The sequence below is a fragment of the Phallusia mammillata genome, chromosome 8 (assembly GCF_965637545.1).
Source record: "Phallusia mammillata chromosome 8, kaPhaMamm4.hap1.1, whole genome shotgun sequence".
NCBI classification, from domain to species: Eukaryota; Metazoa; Chordata; class Ascidiacea; order Phlebobranchia; family Ascidiidae; genus Phallusia; species Phallusia mammillata.
The window spans coordinates 16,840,119-16,864,592 of record NC_137259.1 but is presented as its reverse complement, the minus strand read 5'-3'; the positions used below and the strand labels follow the sequence as shown (position 1 = coordinate 16,864,592).

Sequence of the window (24,474 nt, the reverse complement as noted above, 5' to 3'; positions counted from 1 at the left end):
TTTTAAAGCTTTTTTACTGCATTAGTAGAGGCACACATTTGGACGTACGGTGAAATTAATTTTTTTCTGACATCTTTGCTTGATTACCTGTTTTTTGCATTTATATTTTGCATAAAAGCATTTGACTTATCAATCTTTTCTGAATATACTTTTTTCTTCCAAATCTCTTTTTACCTACTATTTGTCATATGACTGCTGTTATTTAATTAGAGTTTCTGTTTTACGTTGCAAGACAATAGTGTTTGTACAAACTTTATTAGCCCAAATTCAACTGAAATAAGCAATAAAATTTGCACACATGCAAAGATAATTAGTAATTGACACCACACAACAATTTTAAATCAGCTTCCACTATCCAACTTCCAAATGTGCATGCAGCTTTTCACAACATTTAAGTGACAAACACACAAATGAATTATTATTGGCTAGTTGTGAAGAGCAGTTTTAAAAAAAGGTTATAACCCTAAACCAAGTTAAATTAAAAAAAATAAAAATTAAAGATTAAATCATTCAAGGCCTTTTTTCTTTCAATCTGCAAAATAAAAGGTACAACTGAGTAATAGTTTTTTACCGATCTTTTCAGCTAAACATTTATGATAATATACATCATTAATTGAGCATTGTTGCATAAATATAAATATTAACACTTACAGATTTAGGTACATCCTGGAACTTCATATGGCCAATCACATACCCCAATGACAGGATTGAATGCAGTACCAGGGGCACATGGCATGACATAAAGGATACCTGAAATTGAATGATGTCTTTACTATTTTATTTGTTACACAACACAGTCATCAGCATTTAATTGTTGAATTGCCTTTGCGACAAAAACATGACCAACAAACAATCAGTAATGGTCACTTAACTCTTTGTATTGGAAGCTAGTAAAACCTACCTGCACCACATTGATAGAAGTTCCAACAATCACCAGGTTTTTCAAATGGGTCAGTGCTTAAAGGTTCTCCACTAGGTCCAACACAAAGGTCTGAAATAAAGGGAAAAAATTACTGAAAATGCACAAATCCCTAAAAAAAGTTAAAAATTCCAGTTTGTTTCAGGCAGTATTGTATCTTTGCTCAATTTTGTAAAAACTTAAATTTACTGACAACGAGAAAATGATACCATAGTTTAGGCAAAAGCACAGTAATTTAAGATTTTGCAACTGTATCAAACAATATGGTATGTCCAGTAAAGAAGTAAGCTAATGTTTAATCAACATCAACAATTCAGCTGCAACAGATTGTGTACAGCAGTGGTTCTCAAACTTTTTTTTGTTGTAAAACCTCTGAAAATTTATTAAATTTGTGTTTATTGATACAACAACAAAAAGCCACGAAACGGAATTATTCTGCGATGCCCTTCGAAAATTGAACAGACGCACCAGGGCGTCGCGACGCACAGTTTGAGAACTACTGGTGTACAGCATTAAATATTACCACTTGTTGAATCTCCTTCAGAATCTCCACCACAATCAACATGTTCTGGACGATCACAAACATGTATATCTGGATTGAAAACTAACCCTGGGACACATTCTTCCTCTACTATAGCTCCATCAATGCACTGAAATACATTTTAAAACACATTTCATGCAAAATCATCTAATCATTACCGATTGTAAATCATTACCGACTGATAAAATCTGCTGCTGCCGCAGTCACCAAATGGCAATCGACATTCACATTCAGCTAAAATCAGTAGTGAATTGATTAAAAAATACCCATTTTGCAAAAATTTCATGCAAAATACAACAAAAACTTACAGGGAGTTTCACAACCTTCAACATCTTCTGGAAAGTCACATTTTTTTAAATCTGGATTGTAAGCCAAATCAGGTGGACAGCTTAGAGCAACAAAAGTTCCATTCACACACTGAAATCAATTTTACAAGTTAAACACTTTGATTGCAAAATTTATTTTTTCACATAACAATATATATAATCCTTCATGTTTCATAAATACAAATTGCAATTACATCACAAAAAAGTTTTACCATTTAGAAGTTTGTTGTTTAAATCTACTAATACAAGCAAACGTGTTTTGAAATTTGTCAACTAATACTAATTGGTTTGTGCTGTAAAGATGTACATTTTTACTGCAAAACAAAATAATACCTGGAAAAAGTTATTGCAGTCACCAGTTTTTTCCTTTCTTTCACCACAAGTACATTCCGCTAAAATCAACACCAAAGGCAATAAATTTTGAAAAAATGCAATGCAGAAAATCTTACACGGAGGAAAAAACTTACGTGGTGGGTCAGTTGGATCTGTGGGTGGCCCAGTTCCTCCACAACCAGAGACTTCAGATGGCCAATCACAAACACTTATTGCAGGATTAAAAACTGTTCCAGCAGGACAGTCATGCTCGTAACGAATTCCACCCGAACACTGCAATAGTTGTAAAGTGTTTTAGAAACAAATAATATAAAACACTGTACTAGTCGCATTCAGTGTTATTTACCCTGATGAAAACAACCTGTACAAGACATCGAAACGTCGAAAGTAAGTTACATTTGCCAGAACAGCTCAATAAACTTGAAACAATGTAAAACATTTGCCTCATTGCCATTTACATCACAACATGTTTGAAGTAAATACCAACTTTTAAAACATTTTACCTGATAAAAACTGCCACAGTCACCAGGCTTTTCATATGGTCCTCCACTGATAGGACTTCCATCAGAAGCAATACAATCCGCTAAAAAAAACAAGAATTTTTCAGGGATTTATAAACTTCTTGGTGTAAGCAAATCTAATCAGTACAAACTTACAATGAGTTCCTGCACCAGTGTCTGGGTCAGTAGTTCCAGTTCCTCCACAACCAGGGACTTCAGATGGCCAATCACAAACACTTATTGCAGGATTAAAAACTGTTCCAGCAGGACAGTCATGCTCGTAACGAATTCCACCCGAACACTGCAATAGTTGTAAAGTGTTTTAGAAACAAATAATATAAAACACTGTACTAGTCGCATTCAGTGTTATTTACCCTGATGAAAACAACCTGTACAAGACATCGAAACGTCGAAAGTAAGTTACATTTGCCAGAACAGCTCAATAAACTTGAAACAATGTAAAACATTTGCCTCATTGCCATTTACATCACAACATGTTTGAAGTAAATGCCAACTTTTAAAACATTTTACCTGATAAAAACTGCCACAGTCACCAGGCTTTTCATATGGTCCTCCACTGATAGGACTTCCATCAGAAGCAATACAATCCGCTAAAAAAAACAAGAATTTTTCAGGGATTTATAAACTTCTTGGTGTAAGCAAATCTAATCAGTACAAACTTACAATGAGTTCCTGCACCAGTGTCTGGGTCAGTAGTTCCAGTTCCTCCACAACCAGGGACTTCAGATGGCCAATCACAAACACTTATTGCAGGATTAAAAACTGTTCCAGCAGGACAGTCATGCTCGTAACGAATTCCACCCGAACACTGCAATAGTTGTAAAGTGTTTTAGAAACAAATAATATAAAACACTGTACTAGTCGCATTCAGTGTTATTTACCCTGATGAAAACAACCTGTACAAGACATCGAAACGTCGAAAGTAAGTTACATTTGCCAGAACAGCTCAATAAACTTGAAACAATGTAAAACATTTGCCTCATTGCCATTTACATCACAACATGTTTGAAGTAAATGCCAACTTTTAAAACATTTTACCTGATAAAAACTGCCACAGTCACCAGGCTTTTCATATGGTCCTCCACTGATAGGACTTCCATCAGAAGCAATACAATCCGCTAAAAAAAACAAGAATTTTTCAGGGATTTATAAACTTCTTGGTGTAAGCAAATCTAATCAGTACAAACTTACAATGAGTTCCTGCACCAGTGTCTGGGTCAGTAGTTCCAGTTCCTCCACAACCAGGGACTTCAGATGGCCAATCACAAACACTTATTGCAGGATTAAAAACTGTTCCAGCAGGACAGTCATGCTCGTAACGAATTCCACCCGAACACTGCAATAGTTGTAAAGTGTTTTAGAAACAAATAATATAAAACACTGTACTAGTCGCATTCAGTGTTATTTACCCTGATGAAAACAACCTGTACAAGACAACGAAACGTCGAAAGTAAGTTACATTTGCAAGAACAGCTCAATAGACTTGAAACAATGTAAAACATTTGCCTCATTGCCATTTACGTCACAACATGTTTGAAGTAAATGCCAACTTTTAAAACATTTTACCTGATAAAAACTGCCACAGTCACCAGGCTTTTCATATGGTCCTCCACTGATAGGACTTCCATCAGAAGCAATACAATCCGCTAAAAAAAACAAGAATTTTTCAGGGATTTATAAACTTCTTGGTGTAAGCAAATCTAATCAGTACAAACTTACAATGAGTTCCTGCACCAGTGTCTGGGTCAGTAGTTCCAGTTCCTCCACAACCAGGGACTTCAGATGGCCAATCACAAACGCTTATTGCAGGATTAAAAGCTGTTCCAGCAGGACAGTCATGCTCGTAACGAATTCCACCCGAACACTGCAATAGTTGTAAAGTGTTAAAGAAACAAACAATATGAAATATTTGCCTCAATCCGATTTTTGTGACAACACATTTTTGAAGTCCAATTTTTAAAACATTTTACCTGATAGAAACTGCCGCAGTCACCAGGCTTTTCATATGGTCCTCCACTGATAGGACTTCCATCAGAAGCAATACAATCCGCTAAAAAACAGCAATAAAATTTCAGAAATTAAAAAACTTTTGGTGTAAGCAAACCTAATCACCACAAACTTACAATGAGTTCCTGCACCAGTGTCTGGGTCAGTTGGTGGGTCTGTTGGGTCAACAGTTCCACCACTACCATCACAACCTGGGACATGTTCAGGATGGTCACAAACGCTCAACGCTGGGTTGAAAACAGTTCCAGGGGCACAATCTTGCTCCGTTCGATATCCACCAGAACACTACAAAAGTGTGAAATAAACTATTTCCAACGAAGAAAAAATAATATCACTTAATATATAAAAGATTGATCGTTTTCCTTAAAAAAGATTTAACAGATACTATAGCAGGGGGTTTGCAACCCATGGCCCGCAGGCCGGATGCAGCCGCATTCTAACTGCTTTACTCATCCGGCCTGTGACCACATTCAAAATTTGTATTTTATTCTTCTACGCCTATGTGGAATTTATGCGTTATGTCCTTTTTATATACCAAAGAGTTTTTAAGCTAAACGTTAAAAGTTATTTTTAGCAAGTAATTCTACGAATAGGCATTGTTACGTACAAAGACAATATTATTGTGTGCGTGCTAGCCTTTGGAATGTGTTGTTAATTACATTGTGGTTGGGCCTGATTGTTAGTAACCTAACCAAACCTTTTTAAGTTTAAGCAAGCAAGTACTGCAGTTCATTTGACAATTGTACACATTCACATTGAGCAAATACTCAAGGTTGAGTTGCATACACTATTATGTTATTGCATTGGAATTGTTGCGGGACGCAATATCATTACTTCTCTGGCCCGCGCATGCAAAAAGTTCGCCCGCACCTTTATACTCGTTTACTAGCAAAAAAAATCTTCGACTTATTAAACTGTTTACCTGGTAAAAACTGTCGCAGTCTCCAGGTTTTTCGTAAGGTTCTCCACTAAGCGGATTTCCAGCAGCATCAACACAGTCAGCTAAAAACAATTGCCGTAATTCTAGTCAAGTTTGATAAAAAGTTTTACGTATGTATGTACATACAAACTGCAAAAGTACCACAGGGGAATTTTTGCGTGAACATGTGTGAAAATATTTATTTTTAATTCATTCACAAGCAAAATAAAACTTACCACTTAATTCTGGGTCCGAACCCGACCGTTGAACAAGATTTTTCAACTTCTGAAAACAAATAAATACTGTTTGCAATCGTTTTACTCTTGGACACTAAACTTTAACAATGTTTTAAAAGTTTGGAAGAGCTTGTAAAACAACGTTTTGTCATGTACATCTTCTTTATTAGTCTCGTTCAAAATAGCAGTTTAACATAGATATTCAGATTTGAGATGTAGACTATAATTTTTCATTAACAAATTGCGCCTTACCAGTTCCTCTTGTGGTCGAGCCACGACGACCAAGACACAAAAACTCAGCACCAAACTTCTCATCAGCATTGTTTCTTTTCCAGGATTTCTTTATAGTTGAAGTTTTTCTTCTTTGCTTCCTCTCTATTCACTTTGTGATGTGTCGAATAATCGTTAGAACTACGCTTTATATAGCATGATTACATGTTTGTTCGAAACTTTCCAGATGGCATTTTTCAGTAGTGTGGTTTTGCCTTGTCTTGTTCCCACAACAAATGGCTTCGTTGACAAAATTTGGGGGCGACCTTTGTCATTTTCTGCTGCTAAACAAGCTGACGCAACGAAAAACAACATGTCCTTCGCATCACCTTGACTATTGTGTAATCTTTTTGCGCAACGTCAAAAACGATCGGCTGCAACGACAATAGACACAACTTGAAATGTTTTTGCATGGTTGCCTAAGCAGTATTTAGGCTACACGTTGAACTAATTTCAGGACAATTTCTGTAATAGCACGGTTTTCAATTAATTTATGTTATACTACTCGAAAAACTCATCCAAAAAGACACAATCAATTTAACATTTTCCGGTGAAAACAATGGAGCAAAGTTTAAGTGTGACTGGACAAACATGTAGGCCTAGGCTAAATTTTATCATTGTGTCTATAGTTTTCGGTCTTTTTACAACTCCTAATACAGAAATACAGATTTGCTTTACTTTTCTACGCACTCCACTGCTTTTTTCTGCGTCGCATTAAATGAGGGGAAATGTAACCCAAAGAGATTATATATCGTATCTAATTTTTGGCAGCAGACGTGATGAATTACTATTTCACTGAGGAAGGCAAAACCAAAAAACATTTTTTGCCAATATATAGCCTATGAATTTAATGTAGGAATTATTTATCTGATGTTATTGTGTGCTGAATTAATAAATAGGCTTACAATGTCACAAAACAGATTGAAAAATAAGTAGGTCTACGTGTTAGATATTAAATAATTTGAATTTCGAATTTATTCCGACAAAATTTAATTTGCTTGTAGAATTGTTACATTTTAAGGGACCCTATAGCGAAAATGATGCATGTAAGTCAAGTTTTAATCAACAAACATCACACAAATTTAGTTAATCACCAGTATAATAATAAGCAATATTCTTGGAAGAGTTGTGAGCGATCGGTAAAACCTGGCTTCATTTTACTAGACTAGAACAAAGTTCAAACAGAGGCCATGTCGATGTCTTCACTTAAGAAATTGGAAGTATATTTGTCCGGTTGTCTACGTGATGCTAGAGGCAAAAACAAAGTTTCACACTTTGCCCCTTTACACTCTGTAAAACGCTAATTATTGCTTTACATGCAAACCATCATTCCTTCTATTTGTGGAAATTATGATAACTCAAACAAGTAGGTGTTCTGTCTAGTCAGAACAAACTTAGGAAGTACTTGTTACACATTCGTCAGTATCAAGTGGTTTAACATTGCGTGTGACATTACAGCAAGTGTTAGGTAATGTAGCAAATTATAACAAAGACAAACGTTGAAGTTCAAGTATGCAAAAGTCATAGTCTTATTCAGCGATGTCACCCTGTACGTGACAAGGCAGAAAAAGGATAACATGAAACCTGCAGTAATGCTGCCTATACCCACAGACCTTGTACATATTTTGAAAGTTTCGTTATAACTTAAAAGATCTAACAATAGGAAAAATGCATAGGGCACTGTTCCCTTAAGTTATGTTTACAGCAGCATGGGAATTTCTTAAGTCAAAAGTTCACTAAGAATTTGTTCTACACATAAGTGATAGAGATTGGAAATGCAATTATGAGCGAAATTCATTTTGGGTTCATTTTTTTGTTTTAAGCAAACCATGATAAAGAAGCAGGTTGTAGCGGCCTCTCTCACTTCCGTTATCGTGTGCCTTCATACTACAGCGAACCGGACAGATTGCCTTATTTCTCTGACTCTCGTCTTATGCGTCCTATTCGCTCATTGTGGTATTCTATTACGTTGTCCTTTGAATAAACACCTCGCTACATTTGGTGACCCCTATTTATGACCAACAAAGTCAGTGGTTCTCAAAAGGAACCAGCACTCTTCTTGTGGAATTTGTAAACGTAATGGCGCTGAAGAACATATGGGCCATTAGGGTGTGTGTAAGAAACCGGACAGTTAAAAGAGAATACAATCGGGAACATTTTGTTGTAAATATTTATAAACGACTTTGTACCACTTTTTTACAAGAATCACTGTTGAGTAAACCAAAAACAAAAGGCAACGAAACATCTTGTCTCGAGACATCTTTCTTGCATCTCCACATTGTTTATAAACTCACAGCCATGCATTAAATTACAAAACAGGTTCATGAATTAGCGTCTATAAGTTTAATTCTGAAAACAAATTTTGTAAATTAAAAAGTTTAACCTGTCGTTGAATACAGGTCTATATTTTATAGTTGAACCTTATTATGAATTTCTGCGTGAAGAAAACATAAAATATCTGTTTCTGAATTTTACATTTTTAGTTAATTAATTTTAAGTAAAAATATCTTGTTTCGGTGTGATGATAAAATCTTTGCAACAGCCCGCGGAATTTTAAAGCTGATTGAATGTGTTAAAGATAAAACAACCCAGTAAGTGCTAACACAGTTACGCCTGAATACGAGTTTAACGTGAGGAGAAATTGACAAGTTTGGATTGGAAAAGTAAAAACCCAAGATAGTATTTTGTACAAGCGATTGTTAAGCAAGAAGTAAATGTATTTTTCATAATCGAGTTTTAAGCGATAAAAGTGTCAGTTATTGCATTCCCTCTCACCTCTACCACTTTTGTTCTGACAAAATTTTTACATTCAAGAAAGCCCAGGGCTGTATAATCGCTGCAGCAGCTCGGTCAACATTTTTACAAATTGAAAGACAAAGAAGATAAACCAAAACAGAAAATAATGGGCCCCCTAAATAAAGTAGGTATCGGCAATCAACCGGTTTCAAAAGCAAGTAGCACGTGCAAACAGTTATTCTAAAAATGACACGGGTTTTGTCTTCTTATGCGGTGTCATATTTAGGGCAAATGTCACCACTTCGTACATTTAACCAGATGACCGACAAATGCAAACTAAACTCATGGGTCATGGCATTGAATATTTGCTTAATTAGCATACTAAGCGCTACCATTACGTAGTCGGTGTTTATCTTTGTCAAACGTTCCAGACTGATAGACCAAACCTCTTGACACAGTAATGAACAAATACAGGAAAAGTACTTGTCAAGTTTCATTTGTTATATTTAGCTCAGATGTTGAAATTGTAAACTTGCGAATCATCAATTTAAAAGAAAGTGCAAAGGGGCAAAGTTAGTAGGTTTGTTTTTGTCACTGCAAAGTCACGTAGACAACGATGGTTTAATTCTGCAATCCAAATATAAACCTTTATACCTTAACGAAGAACACTTGGTTTTATGAAATAAAGGACTACAATTAAAAGGACTGGTGATCACAAGGTTGTGGGTTTCATTCCCGCCTCGTGATTTTCTTGGTAAAAACAAACTGAGAGACAAGCTCAAACCACGAGGAACCTGTCGTAAAAATAGAAGTCACCAAGAAGTCACAATCAAGTAAAGTCAATAAAATTAAACAAGACTCAACGAAATTGTAAAGAGGCATATAGCGTGATTTTTTAACTGTTTGTGAGCATAGCGCATTTAGACGTAGTCCGTATGCAAATTAAGCAAAACATGAAACACACAAGCGTCGTTTGTTTTAGTAAACGTTTTGGCTCATAATTGTTTTTTACACGGGGTTCGAACCCAGGACGCTCGCGGGACGAATCCCGATCAAGTTTTTTTACGTCTGTAGATGTGGGTCAGGCGGGCCGGGTTATTCGACCAAGTTCCTGCCCTTGGGACATAAATTTTTTGCCATCGTCAGTAAAAGAAATACAAAGGCAACACCTAGTGGAAGCGACACGTGACAGGGTGTCGTGTAAGACAATCGCTTATACAATCGATATAATGTAAGTCGTTATTTAGGTCGCCATATAGTTATGTAAGTCAGGAAGGGCTCTTTCCGCTGTCGGGTCAGATTTGGGTTTTAGTTTGAATAAAACAGTCTAGATTCGGGCCCGATTTCTGCTCTATATTTATATAGTAATTTCACTTTTACCCTGGTATTTTGTTTTGGGCCAGGATTGGGCCTCAATTTCGGGCCTATTTACCATTCTTGGTCACCATATTCACGGCCATGCAAATATACACAACAAAAGAAAGGATAATCATATATAACTAGTTCCAAAAAATCTACAAGGCCACTGACAATGGCAAAATCTTATGCGCAAACATTTATAACACAATCATGTCCTCTGATAATTTCTACAACAAAAAGAAACAATCGGCTAAATGTTTCGTTGTGATCATAATGTGTGTGACTCAATTCATTGCGATCGTTGGGTGTCGCTCGTGTATTGCGACGTCAGTGCAGGTAGAGCTACTAACACTGAGCTTGGGCTGGCCCCCGGCCTAAGAACTTCTGGTAGGTGGCGCAAAAGAGCATAGGCGTTTATGGTGCTGACTCAGCAATTATTCTTACCATAAACCCAAATTGCTGAGTCAGCACCATAAACGCCTATGCTCTTTTGCGCCACCTACCAGAAGTTTTTAGGCCGGGGGCCAGCCCTCTGAATTTGTTGTCGTTTTTTGTATTTTTGTGTCAATTACATACAGGCTGTGAAAAGTTTGGGTGGTCGCTCCTTGTTATTATGAATGTTTTCTTCACCTAATGCAGTGGTTCTCAAACTGTATGCAGTAAGACAGTGGTCGGCAACCGCTGGTCCTACGATCGGCCCGAGAAGTTACCAGACCGTATAGTTTTCAGGTTAAATACTTAAAACATTTCCCGTGTGTCCCGGGGGTGATAAACTAATTTAGGCGTTTTTATTGTTAATATTTGTAGTTTATTGGTCCGTGATAAAATTTCAGTTGTAAAAACGGTCCGCAGTACAAAAAAGGTTGCAGACCCTTGCCGAAAGAGATTTCCTAGTGTGTCTCGAAATATATTTTTTAAGTGCAAACATTACCTGGTGTTTTAGGACTTCATGACCTAATACGGGTGTGCATGATAACGTATCAAAGCTCATATTTTGTGATTTGTGAAGTTAAAAATGAACTTTCTTTGAACAACTTTTGGTTTGTTTACCTGCGGAGAGAAAGTTTTGTTCTTCAATGCGCCGCATGCTTACAAAAGATGGCTAAATTCAGCCCTGTAGGTTATAGAACAATAAACCGCCAATTGCGACAGAAACAAATAGTATCCAGCTGGTTTAAAGCATGAAAGGTAATAATTTAGGCTGTTTATTTGCTTATTTCATGTTTCAGTGTTACGATTTATACAGTTAACTTTATCTGAAATCACTGTACTGGCGAACCCTTACGGACCCCTTGTAAACAAAATGATTTAGACCAGTGTTTTTAAAATAGGCGCTTGCGATCACCAATGGAGGCACAGGCCACAGAACGAAAAAAACGACACAGAATGTTGTGTCCTGTATATCATGGAGTTGGAACTAACAAACATATGTTTCAACAACATATTGGCGAACTTCCCGTGTAGTATACTTGTTTGAGTAAAGTCTGCAAAAATGGAGTTTTACAGTCAACTGGTGGTTTAGATAAAAATGCAAAGAAACATTTAAGAAAGAATTACAAGATGTGGACCTTAATCAAATTATCTGGACCTAATCCCCATGTCCAAAATATTTCTTTCCGGACGTTAACTTGAGAGGTTGTATATTTGAAAGGAAGTAGAATTGGTACCAATTTATTCAGCCTCGATAAAAGTGCATTACAAGCAAACATAATTTGCACACACACATGAAGATCATCAGTTGTAAAAAAATGCCACATAAAAATTTAAGATTCATCTCAGCTTTTCACGACATTTTGTTCCTCCTCTTATGTACAAACTTTTTTGGTTAAAAACCATTACCAGATGGATTAAAAAAAGATAACTACAAGCCCTAATAAAATCAAATTAGGCAATAATTAAAGGAACGCTGAATCATCAAGATCTTTTTCCATTCAATCTGAAAATTAAAACACACAATTAGCAATAGTAATGTAACACATTTTTTGTTTCTTTCTTTATTTTTTTGTTAATATGTGATTTTGTTTGTCTTGTTACAGCCTGACAACATTGTGCTTTTTCCAACAACTTTTTCATTGTTTTATGTAGCATTATTGGTTACAGGGTGATTTAATTAATTATATTTGTTACTCTAGCATTTTTTCATCATTAGTGAAAAAGTTTATGTACGAATATTTTAGACTTACCCTCACTAGCTGTTGAGCATCCGTCCACATTAGATGGCCAATCACATACACCAAGGTCAGGGTTGAATGCAGTACCAGGGGCACATGGCATTGTATACAGGATACCTAAAATTGTGTATTATCTTTATTTGTTAAATTGGAAAATGTATAAAGTATCAAGTTAATGGTGGCTTGGGCTAGTTAGAAAGAAAATTTGCATTTGAAAGCATGGAATTGAAAAACAATACGTATATTAGCAGTGGTGGGATTCAGCCGGTTTGCATGGGTTCTATAGAACCGTCTTACGAAACTTCATAAGTTCAGTGAGCCGGTTAACATTACTGGTTACTGTCAATGGACTTTTGGTAACAAAACCCTGGCTAAAACTATGACTTTTATGATAGAAGTGGCTGACAAAAAAATTAATCCCTCCACTGTATATCAGGGGTGTGCAACTTTTATCAAAGATGGAAAAATACAACTAGGATTAACATATGATTAGACGTTAGGCCACACATGCTATACCACAAGTTGTCTCTACTTTGTTGTGTACCAAAATTAATATAACCTACCAGCACCACATTGATAGAAGTGCCAACAGTCACCAGGTTTTTCAAATGGTGGAGTACTCAAAGGTTCACCATTTTTTCCTACACAAGCATCTGAAATAAGTGAAAATACTTTGTTTGTTTTTTTGAAACTTATTACCAAACTGAATGCACAACACAGTTATGAAACGTTACCTGCGGCAGTTGGATCTCCATCACAGTCAACATTTTCTGGCAGGTCACAAACATTTATTTCTGGATTAAAAACTAGTCCCGGGGCACAGTCTTTCTCTACAACAGCCCCATCTATGCACTGAAAGGTGTTTTCAATGTGAATTTTTTTTAAAAAAGCCAACATATTAAACAAAATACTTTGTTTACATTTTTGCTAGGAAACCCAGAAGTGTTATAAAAATATTTCTAGATTACATTTATTTTTATTAATATAACCATTTAATAATAAATTCAGACAAATCTGGTAAAACACTTTGCCAATTAGCCAGACTTGTTCATGCAACTAACTGTACAATTTTCCTAACAAATGGCTCTAGTTGGGATTTTTCAGAGTAATCACAATTTCAGAATCAATGCTGCGATTTATACTATTGCAGGGCCAATAGTAACATGTTAACGGTGTGTAGCCAAGTTTTGTGGAATTATTCCACATCCTAACAAGCACTACTCATTTCATAACAAATATATACCACATAAAAGCTGGAACAGTCACCAGGCTTGGGGAATGGGAGTCCGCAAGAATCTGAACAAGCTAAAAATAAAAATAAAAAAAATTAAAATTAACTTTATTTCCAAAAAAAGGTTTTGCAGAAAAGAATCAACCACTTACGGTCTGGATGACACCCTTCAACATTTTCGGGGAAGTCACAAACTTCTAAATCTGGATTAAAAGCTAGTCCCGGGGCACAGCTTCGCTTAATTAGTTTTCCATTCACACACTGAAATTCATTACACATTGGAAAATATTTGACAATTGAAAAAATTAATCTTTAGCATGTTTTTACAATTACAAGGGGGTACGTAATAGAAAATTAAACAATTACGATACAAATTTTTTTTGACAAAAGGCTTTTAGAAACAATATTAAAACACAGATACACACAGTTTTTGCCATTACAATATAAACAACTGATCAAAGAATTTCACAACATTTTTTGTCCTTTATCCATGTATAACCTATATTCATCGGTTTGTGCTGTAAAAATTTGCAATTTTGCTTCAATAAAAAAAAAATATATATATACCTGGTAAAAGCTGTTGCAGTCATGTTCGTCTCTAGTTGGTGGGCCACATTCACACTCCGCTGAAAATGTAAAAAAAATTGATACAATTTTTAACTTATTTAATGTAGAAAACTGCATTTACGAGGTGGAGAGCCAGTCGGAGAGTCAGTTGGTGGGTCAGGTCCACCACAACCAGTGACATTTTCGGGATGGTCACAAACACTCAATCCTGGGTTGAACACAGTTCCAGGGGCACAATCTTGTTCTGTTCGATATCCATTAGAACACTGTAAAAGAGTGTGTAAATTGCTGTCTAAAAGTGTCCCCCAAAAATGTTTATACCTTAAAAAATATTTAAAGTACTTATACCGCTATGGGGACACTCATTTTTAACAAAATTACGTGTATGCTAGAAACGTTGGATTTGGCTATAGTAACGCATGAAAAAGGGCAAATTCGAAATATGTGCACTTTACAACATTTTAAGCAAAAAATACTTTGTTTAAATGTTAACCTGGTAAAAACTGTCGCAGTCTCCGGGTTTCTCGTATGGTTTTCCACTAATTGGATTTCCATCAGCATCTTGACAATCAGCTGGAAAATTAGAGTTGGTTATAATAGTGTTTGATTTGATTCGAAAAGTTGAAATAAGAGACACGCTGCTAACGAACGACAATATTTTCTTGATTAATAAAAGTACCGAAAGGTAATTTTTGCGTGAACCAGTGTGAGAATCTTTGTTTTTTTGTTGAAAACAGGGCAACAAACAAAAAATAAAATTTAAACCTACGACTTAATTCTGGTGTCGAACCCGAAGCTGCCCGTACTTTGCGTGAGACAACAAATCCAAGTTTTGGCGATTTCTAAAAAGAAATATATTTTTTTTCGAAAGGCATGTCGTTTTTACAGCAATTTTTGTCTAGAATTAGTCGATTTGCAACTACATTCATACTGCAGAAGCGCCAAAATAACTGCATACAATTAATTCAAATTTACTTCGTTTTGGCGATAAAATTAAAACTTACCCGTGATTGACCTTGTTCCTTTGGTGGCCGAGCCAGGACCACCAAGACACAAATACTCAGCACCAAAGCTCGCATCAACATTGTAGCAAATATATTTTCAAATATTTTTAGACTTGAAGTTACTTCTTTCCGATTAACTTCGCACTGTGCCTACTGATCGCCAGGAAAGCATTTTATAGCAGAGTGAGACGTTTGTCACATAAATTTCAAGGTGGTATTATTTATATGGGTGGTTTTGCCTCCTTTGTTCACACGACAAAAGCTCGTGAATAACATTTGGTGGTCGATCGTTCCTGTTTTCTGTTGCTATGCAACAAGGCGAATCAATATCATCAATGTCATGACCTTGCGAAAAACTTAGTGTAACCTTGTCAAATAGATGGACGCGATGATTACGCAAAAAACACGTTAATAAAAATAGGGTAATTTAGTGCAGGAAAAAAGTTACAAAAATTGTAATAAATTGTAACCCAATAGTTTACTTGTAACTGCAGCAGGTTCTGTTTTATCTAGCTCCTATAATAACAAATAATTGAACTTTAACCTAGGCCTACTAAATATCCCGAACCCTCGAAAATTACGCTATGAATGCCACGATCGTTATAGTAAAAACAAATGACAATTAATAACGATAGGCCTACTTATCAGGAAATTACATTACCGCTATATGTTACATCACATCAACTTCGTGTTAAATAATACGCAGCATGTTTCAAGAGAAATTTTGATGCTTTCACCAGCGAATTTGAAGGCGTAATTAATTGTTGTGTGTCTACGGAAAATACAGAGTCTATCGTTGTGATTATTGTAGAAGTAAAGGATTTCGAAATTATGGATTCATGTAAGTTTATATTTGATGTTATTGACCATTGGCACATCATTGCATTCTGATCGTTTAGCATTATATTCTTGGGCCACCTGCAGTTTTGTAGATTATCTAATGTACGTTTATAAAGTATCTGGTTTCATTGTAATGAATTACTGTAAGGCAGTAGTTCTCAAACTGTGCGTCGCGACGCCCTGGTGCGTCGTTTCAATTTTCCAAGGGCGTCGCAAAATAGTTCTGTTTTGTGGCTTTTTGTTGTTGTATCAATAAACACAACTTTAACAATAAGTTTCCTCATTAACTTTTATTTGCTGGTGCGTCGCAAGTCCAGAAAAATTTTCCAGAGGCGTCGCAACAAAAAAGAGTTTGAGAACCACTGCTGTAAGGTGATTTTGCGCTCTTCATGTTACGTGGTAATTTTCTTTCGTAAACGGGGTGAAAATATTTCATACTGTGTTCAAAATCATATAGGCAAATATTTCTATTTACTAACAAATATAAACATTCTAATTTGTATTGACGAGGTTTAAAATACAGTGCAACATAATTTTTTGGGGGCTATTTGTTTGTCGACAACACAACATAACTTAAACTTTTGACTTTTCCATTTACGTATAACCTATATGAGCTGATTGCAACTAAAAATAACTTTCAATGTGTGTAGCAGTGTAGGCTCAGCAGTTCCCGACGAGAATTTAAACCACTAACCTCTGTTAAGAATAGGTTACGTGTTAGCACTAACTCTTGTTTGAAGGTAAATTCCAAGTACCAGACGAACAAATATAATATAAATTTCCAAATATGGCCGCAGTGTCTGTTTAGCAAGACGCTAAGGGTACAAAGTATAAAAGCTGTTTGTCTCGCAACAATAGCCTATGTCACGTAGGCAGTGACGTAGGTAGACTTTAACTGTAAATGTTGGTCAAAATGTATTAATCGGGAATTTGTGTTTGGCAACTATATATTGCGTTGTTATGGGGTATACAGTAAACCTCGGTTAATCCGGACCCACAAAGTTGTTCGGATTAGGCGAAGATCCGATTTTTTTTTTCGATTTAGATTTTTAGGCCCTACGTTATTTTGTTAGTGGTTAAATTATTATTTTAAACGGGATCTTAACTGCCCAATAATGATAACATTTACAAGAACACCAAATGGTTGTTATACTAAACGCATGTTGGCATTGGGTGCATAAAAAGCTGCCTAATTATTTTTATTTGTATTTAATACTTTGGGTCATTTTTTATTTTTATTTAAGCCCTTTAGTGACCAGTTTGAAGTCCATTATATTCCACTAGGCAGAAACAAAGCCGCTCATGATCCACGCTTAGGGAACATAAATGGCCGAGTTGCAATCAGAATCCACAACATTGTGACCATAAGTAAGTTTCGCTATCAATTCGGCCGTCTTGGTGACTAGTGACACTTATACTAACTCTATGCATACATTTGATCCATATATTTGGTTCTTTGTACAAACAGAAACCTGACAGATCTAGCAGAATTAAACGCAGTATCAGCAATTTTTGATTGAGATTAATAAGTCACGTTTGAAAGTTTGTTTGCGTCGCTAACATCAAGTAGACATTGGAGTTTATTCACGTCATTAAGAAATATTGCTTGGTTAAATTAAACGCCTCTAAACTCACCTATTGACCTCATGTATGCCGATAAGTCAATTGGTTAGGACTTTTTCACGGTACAAATATGTTTTTAGGTTTTTTGTTTTGTATATAAATTAGCAACGTTGGTTATTTTTTGAAGATATAAGTTGTCTATCGAAGATGACTTGTTAAACCGAACTTACAATGTACCATAACTCTTCAGGTGCATGACAAACTTTAAGGAAGTGATAAAGATTTATGGGTTGGATAAATTTGCAGCCCTTACATCGTAACTGCTGTTTGGTAGCTTAAATAGGTTCTCTCACCTACTAGAGCAGGGGCGGGCAACATACGGCCCGCGACGGGATTTTCAGCGGCCCGCAGACAGTTTCAGGTCTTACATGATAATTTGGCCCGCGGCCACAATCTGCCCAAATCCCTCACTACGCTTACAACTACGTCAAATAATAGTTGTAACGGACAGTAACGCTACCCGATAGCAAAAAACTTTCCCGCCGTTGTTACCATTGCACCATACGTCCATTGTTACGACATAACTGCCAACCATGTCTGTGGCCTGCTTTCACGGTTTCCTTTGTTTCCACGCGTGTAGCCTAGTTAGTGTTTCAGCAGTGTCTAAGTCTGTGGTGTATGCATTAAATTTGCTGTGGTGAATAATTTCATGTTATATCAGTTAGATTGTTTGGACTTTATTGTATTTGTGATGTTCTTGAATGTATTTGGTTTAGGTGCTCAAAAATCCGTTTACATCACTGGATAAATACGCGATTAATGTATCGATTCAGGAATCTGGCCCGCCAAGTACTTCATTTTCCCATATCAGGCCCGCCTACTGAAGAAGTTGCCCGCCCCTGTACTAGAGCATTGATTACCCACAATGCAATGTGCCGTAAAAAAATACTCAATTTAACCTAAATTGTTTCACAAATAAGTACCGAGTACCAGCAAATAGTCTGCCGTACGAGGTGTGTATAGCGCAGTGGTTCTTGGGTGGTAAGTTATGAGGCTCGCTTTTGTGCTAATTTGTATTTTTTTAATAGACATTTTTATCGCTTTTGTAATAGTTTTGTTTAAGACTATAGCTACGAAGACTGTAGACTGTAATGTAACATATTTTTATTTGCAGCTTCCTAGCAAATGTTACGACACCCATCGTTTGTAAGACTGTAGACGACAGTTTGCAAAGGTTGAAACTAACATAATCAAAATACAGAGGTTTATCCAGGACGGAACAAAACTTTGGATAGGAACGCTTGTGAGAGGTTCGGTAAAGCTACTAACACAGGAACTCACACCAGGGGTTTGGGAATTTCCGAGTATACGATAACAATAATTGCTGAATTAGCAAATCGCTGCAAATAGCGACTCAGCAATTATTGCCATTGCAAACTCCTATGTTTCGTTGCGCCACATACCAGAAATTCCTAAACCCACGGTGTGAGTTCCTGTGTTAGTAGTAGCTTTACCGAGAGGTTCTGCTAGTCGTAACATTTCTATGTCGAAGCTAGGAAGCTGCAAATAAAATAAGGTTCAAAACGGTGTACTACAAAAAAAGATATTTATTTTCAAAAAAGAAACTTTTTGACATATTTTTTTGTAACACAAAATATTTGGGCAAATCTGAAGCTGTTTTACGTCACTAAGTTTGACAACAAACAAGGCGGTAAGACAATCACAGGCGTTTATTCTTGGTGGGCATGAAACAAGAAATGGCGAATAATTAAATGTGTAATTATAATCCATGTGTGCAAAATATATTCTACGTTGAGAAATAAGTGTGAAGCAAAATATGTTGGTAATTTGGGTATTTTCATTCAGAATTAGTATTACTGGACTATAGTTTTTGTTGATTACAGTGATACAGAGTTGGTTAGGAAAGTGGAATATTTATGTTTGAAAATTTTTTTAAATCGCAATCCAATATCATTTAATTTATATGTGCATTTTACGAATGTCTTTGAAGTCACTAACATGGAGATCGTATACCAGCATCATAGATATCGTGTATATTGGTTTTTGTTTCAAACTGAAAATTTTGCCTTCGATAAAATATCTTGCACACAACAGTGGCAGGCACTTTACGTGATTATTGAAGAAACGCAAAAAACAAACAGATTTGTTCAAGTTGTGAAAAATATGAGGAGATATAAGTTATATATTGACAAACAGAAGGAACTCTCCCGGCTGTAACATTTTCTAAACAACAGAAAAAGCAATTTGAGTTTTTTTTCCTGTTATCAGTATCTAAAGAAAAAATTCTTGACATACTTAACAATAATATAACTTACCAGTTAACAGCCGTTCACGTTCTGAGGCCAGTCACACACCAAGATAGCGGGATTGAATGCTGTACCGGGAGCACAAGGCATAACGTAAAGATTACCTGAAGAAATTTACAAGTTAAAACCAATCCTAACGATCCAATTGTTAAAAAAAGGAAGTCCAACGTTAGGCGTTGTTAGTGGAGTCAAGTTCAAGTCAATGAAACAAAGTACACTTAACGACATGATTTTTAGTGAAACATGGGCATTTAACATCAAAATAATCGGATTAGATCACATACCCACTCACATAAAATATTTTGTTTAAAACAGTTGCTTGGGGATTAGAATTTGTTTTGCAACCCGAAATAAGTCGATTTCTTGTAAAAACTAAATAGAGCAACAATTTTTTGTTCTTGTTGATCAAAATTTGTCTGTTCCTATTGAACTTATCAAACAAGCAAATGGAACGCATTTTAACATAGTATAAGGCAGTTGGACATTTGTGAATTTAGGGGTGGGTGCAAATTGGGTTAAAAAGTTGTGTACACACAACTGATGGTCTCTATATATAATGAGTAAGTGCGAAGTAAGAAATTTTAACGATAATAATAAACTGGCGCACCGAAACCAAACTTAAAGAAAGATATACCAATGTGCATGACTAGAACAAGAAAAAAACATATTGGAATTGTTAATGCCTACCTGCCGCACATTGGTAGAAGTGTTCACAGTCACCGGGTTTTTCCATTGGCAAAGTGCTTAGTGGTTCTCCATTTGGTCCTTGACAACTTGGCGCTGTAAATATAAATCAGCATAGTTTTATTAGGACGGCACATAAACTACCAGGGTGTGTGATTTCAACCAAAACAAAGTGGGTTCGTAAAACAGCTTTGAACAGTTGACGTTGAAAATGGTTTGAAAAACTATTTCAACCTCAAAGCATCAAGCAAATATATTATAAGTTGCAGAAAGTGCACACTCTTTCGGCCTATAAGTGGTTTATACCCAGTTGTGGCGTCGGACAGTTTTCGTGAGGCATGAGTTTTCAGCCTTTTACTCCAACAAATTAGGAGTGCCGAAAGGTGGCTACATTGGCCCATTTGACCAATCTCTTGTCACCAGCTACACTGAGGAGACCCTATAGGTGGAAACAGTGTGTATTATCTGCAGCATAAACTGCTTAACAGTAAATTTGAACGTATAAAGAAGGAGTAGAAAGAAAGATCTGTAAAAAAACGAAAAGTGGAAAGTTTAGGAACCGTCGTCTTCAGGAGCAGAAGAATCGCATCCTCCGGAACAGAGGAACCGGATCTTGTAATCTAGACACGCGTAACCGCTTGTCTGATCCGAATTGTGACAAGTTAGACCCACGTCTTTGCTGCAAGTCTGAAAATGAAATATTGGGAAAGGCATTAGTCGTTTCAGTTTGGCAAAAACAGGGTTTAAATATGTGTATAGTCGTTGATACACAAAAATACCCAAGAATATTTACAAAGAAAAATTGATGCTTAACTAAATTATAGACTTGCTTTTTTATGTCAAACGATTTTCTTTTCACAAGAAATCCGTCTTATGTTCAGATTTTTTTTTACCTTGCAACATATAATTTATCACAAAAAAACATACAGTACTGTTTATTTGCTTTAAACATCACACTGTCGTCCATTTTTAAATTAAAAACTATCTGGTAATCAACATACCATGGGACGCTACATAAACGTCCGCCATTTTTAAAAAAAACATTCTCTTAAACACTTTTTGAAACCATTGCACCTTGTCAATAGAAAACACAATCATTTATTCAGGATGTTTTGTCGCGGATTCGTTGGCAAGAATAACCAATTAAAGTAGCAAAATACTAAGCATGGGTTGCGTTAAGTTTCCAAACGGGCACTTGAAAGAAAGTTTTATCTTGTTTTAAATGAACGAAATACTATCCAGGCAAGTGACGTAACAAAAACTTACCATGACGTCACCAGTTGAGCTCCACACGTCATCAGAGTTGGCGCACTCGCAACGTACATCAGTAATCTGCTGGCCGGGTTTGGGGCAAATTTTCCCGTAAGACTTTTCAATGTACGAAACATGTTCGTAATCACCCGATGTTTGGAAGGGCCGGGGGTGGTGCATATTGTACCACTGTGACCACTCGAGAGCGCAGTCCTGCTCGGGTGCTGTTGAAATAAAAAGAGCGTTCAGTTTTACTGGAAATGTTCGCATTTACAAGCGGGTCCACAATAGCTTTTCAAGGTGCCTTCAGTTAAAAATGCTAAGAAGATCGTTTACAACGCAGCTATTGTGTGACACAATAGCATGAAAATAAACTGTTTTTAGTTTGTTGTATACTGTATATTATATTAAAGTTGCTAAAGCTTTAACAATATACAACAAAGATTGTGAAAACAATTTGTTGCGCACCAAAATTAAAAAACATCTTTAAATAAGGTCAAACTTTCGACTTACATAATTATAAGTCACTTACAAGTTATATAGCATGCAGAATATAAACCAAATCAATTTTAATAAAAATTGTTCAGTTTTGAGATGTTTCAACAGTTCAATGATATGTCCAAACACAACAAGCTGGTTTTAAATTAAATACCCAAATGGGGTAACAATGACAAAATTTGTGACACATATTTCATTGACAACAAAAAATCACATTTCATACTATATGACACAATGATAAAAGCATGAAGCAGTTTCGTGCAAAGCATACGGGCAAATGATCAGTACAACACAGTAAAATCAAATACAACGACTTTGTAAAAACTGTGAGAAATTCTTTGTCTTTAACATGTAGCGGTATATTTTACTAGGATTAGTTTCAGTTGCCATCAACAGCAAACAAGTAAGTTATCATTATTGGGATCGGACCTGAAGCGTTTAAGTGGTATATTAAACATGGTACATTCATATGCTTAATGACTAGCTTATTTGTTTGTTTTTTGATCCTTTATTAAGATTTGGATGACAGCAAGCAAACAAAAGCAGTATTTAAAGCAGAAAACATTCAAGCTTGGTTGATGAATAAAAAAAACTCGCATGAAGCTGCAAAATTATTCTCACGCTGATTGGCCAATCCACCCGACAATACACTACCTCAGTGTGATCCAATCCGAGTGAATTCACTTGATCATCCATGCGTATCCATGTGCTCGTAATGCCGAAATTGAGGGTGGTTTAAAATGTACAGGAAAAAGAGAGAAAAGAAAAAAGAAAAGAACAACAAAAACACACTTCGGAGACAAATTGTAAATAACTGTAACTGGTTAGAAACGCTTGAATTTCAGGTAATGTTACAATATATGAGTAGGAACCAGTGGTGGGATTCAATTTTTTGTCAGCTGGTTCAATCACAAAAGTCATATTTTTCAGCTGGTTCTGTTACAAAAAGTCCATTGACAGTAACCAGTAATGCTAACTGGTTCGCTGGTCTCATAAAATTTAGTGGGATGGTTCTATAGAACCAGTGTGAACCGGATGAATCCCACCACTGGAAGGAACCTTCATTCAATATTTTGCTAGTCTTGAAAATCAATAAAAAGTGACAATGGTTAAGTGTGCCTACCTGCAGCTTTAGCACATCCAGGGACATTGTAAGAATGGTCGCATACCCCGATTGTTGGATTAAATGATGTGCCAGCAGCGCAAGGCATTGTGTATCTGTAGCCATTGGAGCACTAAAAAACAAATGCGTAACTTTTTAACAGCTACACTGGTGTATACGGTCCATGTCGTGTCACCAGCTGCACTGATTGGACGCACAACAGTATGTACTGTCTGCAGCTGACTTAACAGTATTTGCTAAAAAAAAACATAATTAGGCAATTATAAAACCAAGACATTTGTTGAGGTATACATCAAACATTGCCACTTAAAATTGAATGCTTAATAGTAAAATTCAAAAATCTGAAATTCTAACCTGGTAGAAAAAGTCGCAGTCATCTGGCTTTGCATATGGTTTTCCGCTAATAGGATTTCCATCAGCATCAGTGCAATCAGCTAAAATTAAAAAAAAGTTGTAAGTAAACTAAAGTGACACAATTTGGTTAGAAACGTTTCGTTAATTACTGTCAAATAGTTTTGATACTAACAGAACTCGTTTGTTTGTACTGTACAGATTATTATAAAGATAAAATACACATGTCACTTCTAATTCCGATACACAACACCAAGCAAAATCAATTTAAAATACTGCCAACTTACGATCAAATGGTTTTACAGTTGGAGGATCAGTTGGTGGATCTGTTGGTGCAACAGTTCCTCCACAACCAGGGACATTTTGTGGCCAATCACAAACACTCAATGCTGGATTGAAAACTGTTCCAACAGAACAATTTTGCTCAGAGCGATATCCGTTGGAACACTGCATAAGCAAAAGTCACATTAGTTTAAAACAGTGGTTCTCAAAGTATAAGTCACAAACCAAACATGGGTCGCGCAGGGTCAAAAAATGGGTCGCGCTATGGTAATTCAATTATGCCCACACAAACTATTACTGCATTATGTAAACACAAACGAATTAACTTAATGTAGTAGTAGTAGTAAAGTCACCCAACTCGGCCACGTTGTACAGTAAAATGAACCAACCATTACCACATAGGACAATAGCCTTC

General features: G+C 36.1%; 2 protein-coding genes across 2 annotated transcripts in view; both read right to left on the bottom strand.

Moving 5' to 3' along the window:
• Nucleotides 1–236: 236 nt before the first annotated feature.
• Nucleotides 237–24,474, bottom strand: part of LOC145205599 (uncharacterized) — a 35,377-nt gene continuing 11,139 nt past the window's right edge. Inside the window, exons 31-50 of the mRNA XM_080078332.1 lie at nt 24,065–24,224; nt 5,570–5,649; nt 4,764–4,932; nt 4,611–4,690; nt 4,360–4,504; nt 4,207–4,286; nt 3,832–3,976; nt 3,679–3,758; nt 3,304–3,448; nt 3,151–3,230; nt 2,776–2,920; nt 2,623–2,702; nt 2,254–2,392; nt 2,120–2,178; nt 1,769–1,877; nt 1,636–1,694; nt 1,443–1,569; nt 902–991; nt 652–750; nt 237–532 (exon numbers count right to left, since the gene is read on the bottom strand). Coding sequence (XP_079934458.1) covers nt 656–750; nt 902–991; nt 1,443–1,569; nt 1,636–1,694; nt 1,769–1,877; nt 2,120–2,178; nt 2,254–2,392; nt 2,623–2,702; nt 2,776–2,920; nt 3,151–3,230; nt 3,304–3,448; nt 3,679–3,758; nt 3,832–3,976; nt 4,207–4,286; nt 4,360–4,504; nt 4,611–4,690; nt 4,764–4,932; nt 5,570–5,649; nt 24,065–24,224 — 2,067 coding nt within the window. The 3' untranslated portion in view covers nt 237–532; nt 652–655. The remainder of the gene's footprint in view (nt 533–651; nt 751–901; nt 992–1,442; nt 1,570–1,635; nt 1,695–1,768; nt 1,878–2,119; nt 2,179–2,253; nt 2,393–2,622; nt 2,703–2,775; nt 2,921–3,150; nt 3,231–3,303; nt 3,449–3,678; nt 3,759–3,831; nt 3,977–4,206; nt 4,287–4,359; nt 4,505–4,610; nt 4,691–4,763; nt 4,933–5,569; nt 5,650–24,064; nt 24,225–24,474) is intronic.
• Nucleotides 11,823–16,339, bottom strand: LOC145203781 (protein obstructor-E-like). The gene is made up of 11 exons (XM_080076091.1): nt 15,141–16,339; nt 14,906–14,978; nt 14,630–14,709; nt 14,258–14,402; nt 14,137–14,195; nt 13,722–13,830; nt 13,582–13,643; nt 13,073–13,190; nt 12,902–12,991; nt 12,351–12,455; nt 11,823–12,103 (listed from the first exon to the last, which is right to left on the bottom strand). The coding sequence occupies exons 1-11, from the start codon at nt 15,219–15,221 to the stop codon at nt 12,099–12,101; spliced, it is 927 nt and encodes a 308-aa protein (XP_079932217.1). The 5' UTR covers nt 15,222–16,339; the 3' UTR covers nt 11,823–12,098.

What these genes read in the sequence shown, in the direction of transcription:
- LOC145203781 (XM_080076091.1), bottom strand. Translation starts at nt 15,221, where the DNA reads ATGTTGATGCGAGCTTTGGTGCTGAGTATTTGTGTCTTGGTGGTCCTG. An exon ending in AGGAACAAGGTCAATCACGG is followed by an intron (nt 14,979 to 15,140) that starts GTAAGTTTTAAT and finishes ATTTCTTTTTAG; the next exon opens with AAATCGCCAAAACTTGGATT. An exon ending in CTTCTATCAATGTGGTGCTG is followed by an intron (nt 12,456 to 12,901) that starts GTAGGTTATATT and finishes ACACAATTTTAG; the next exon opens with GTATCCTGTATACAATGCCA.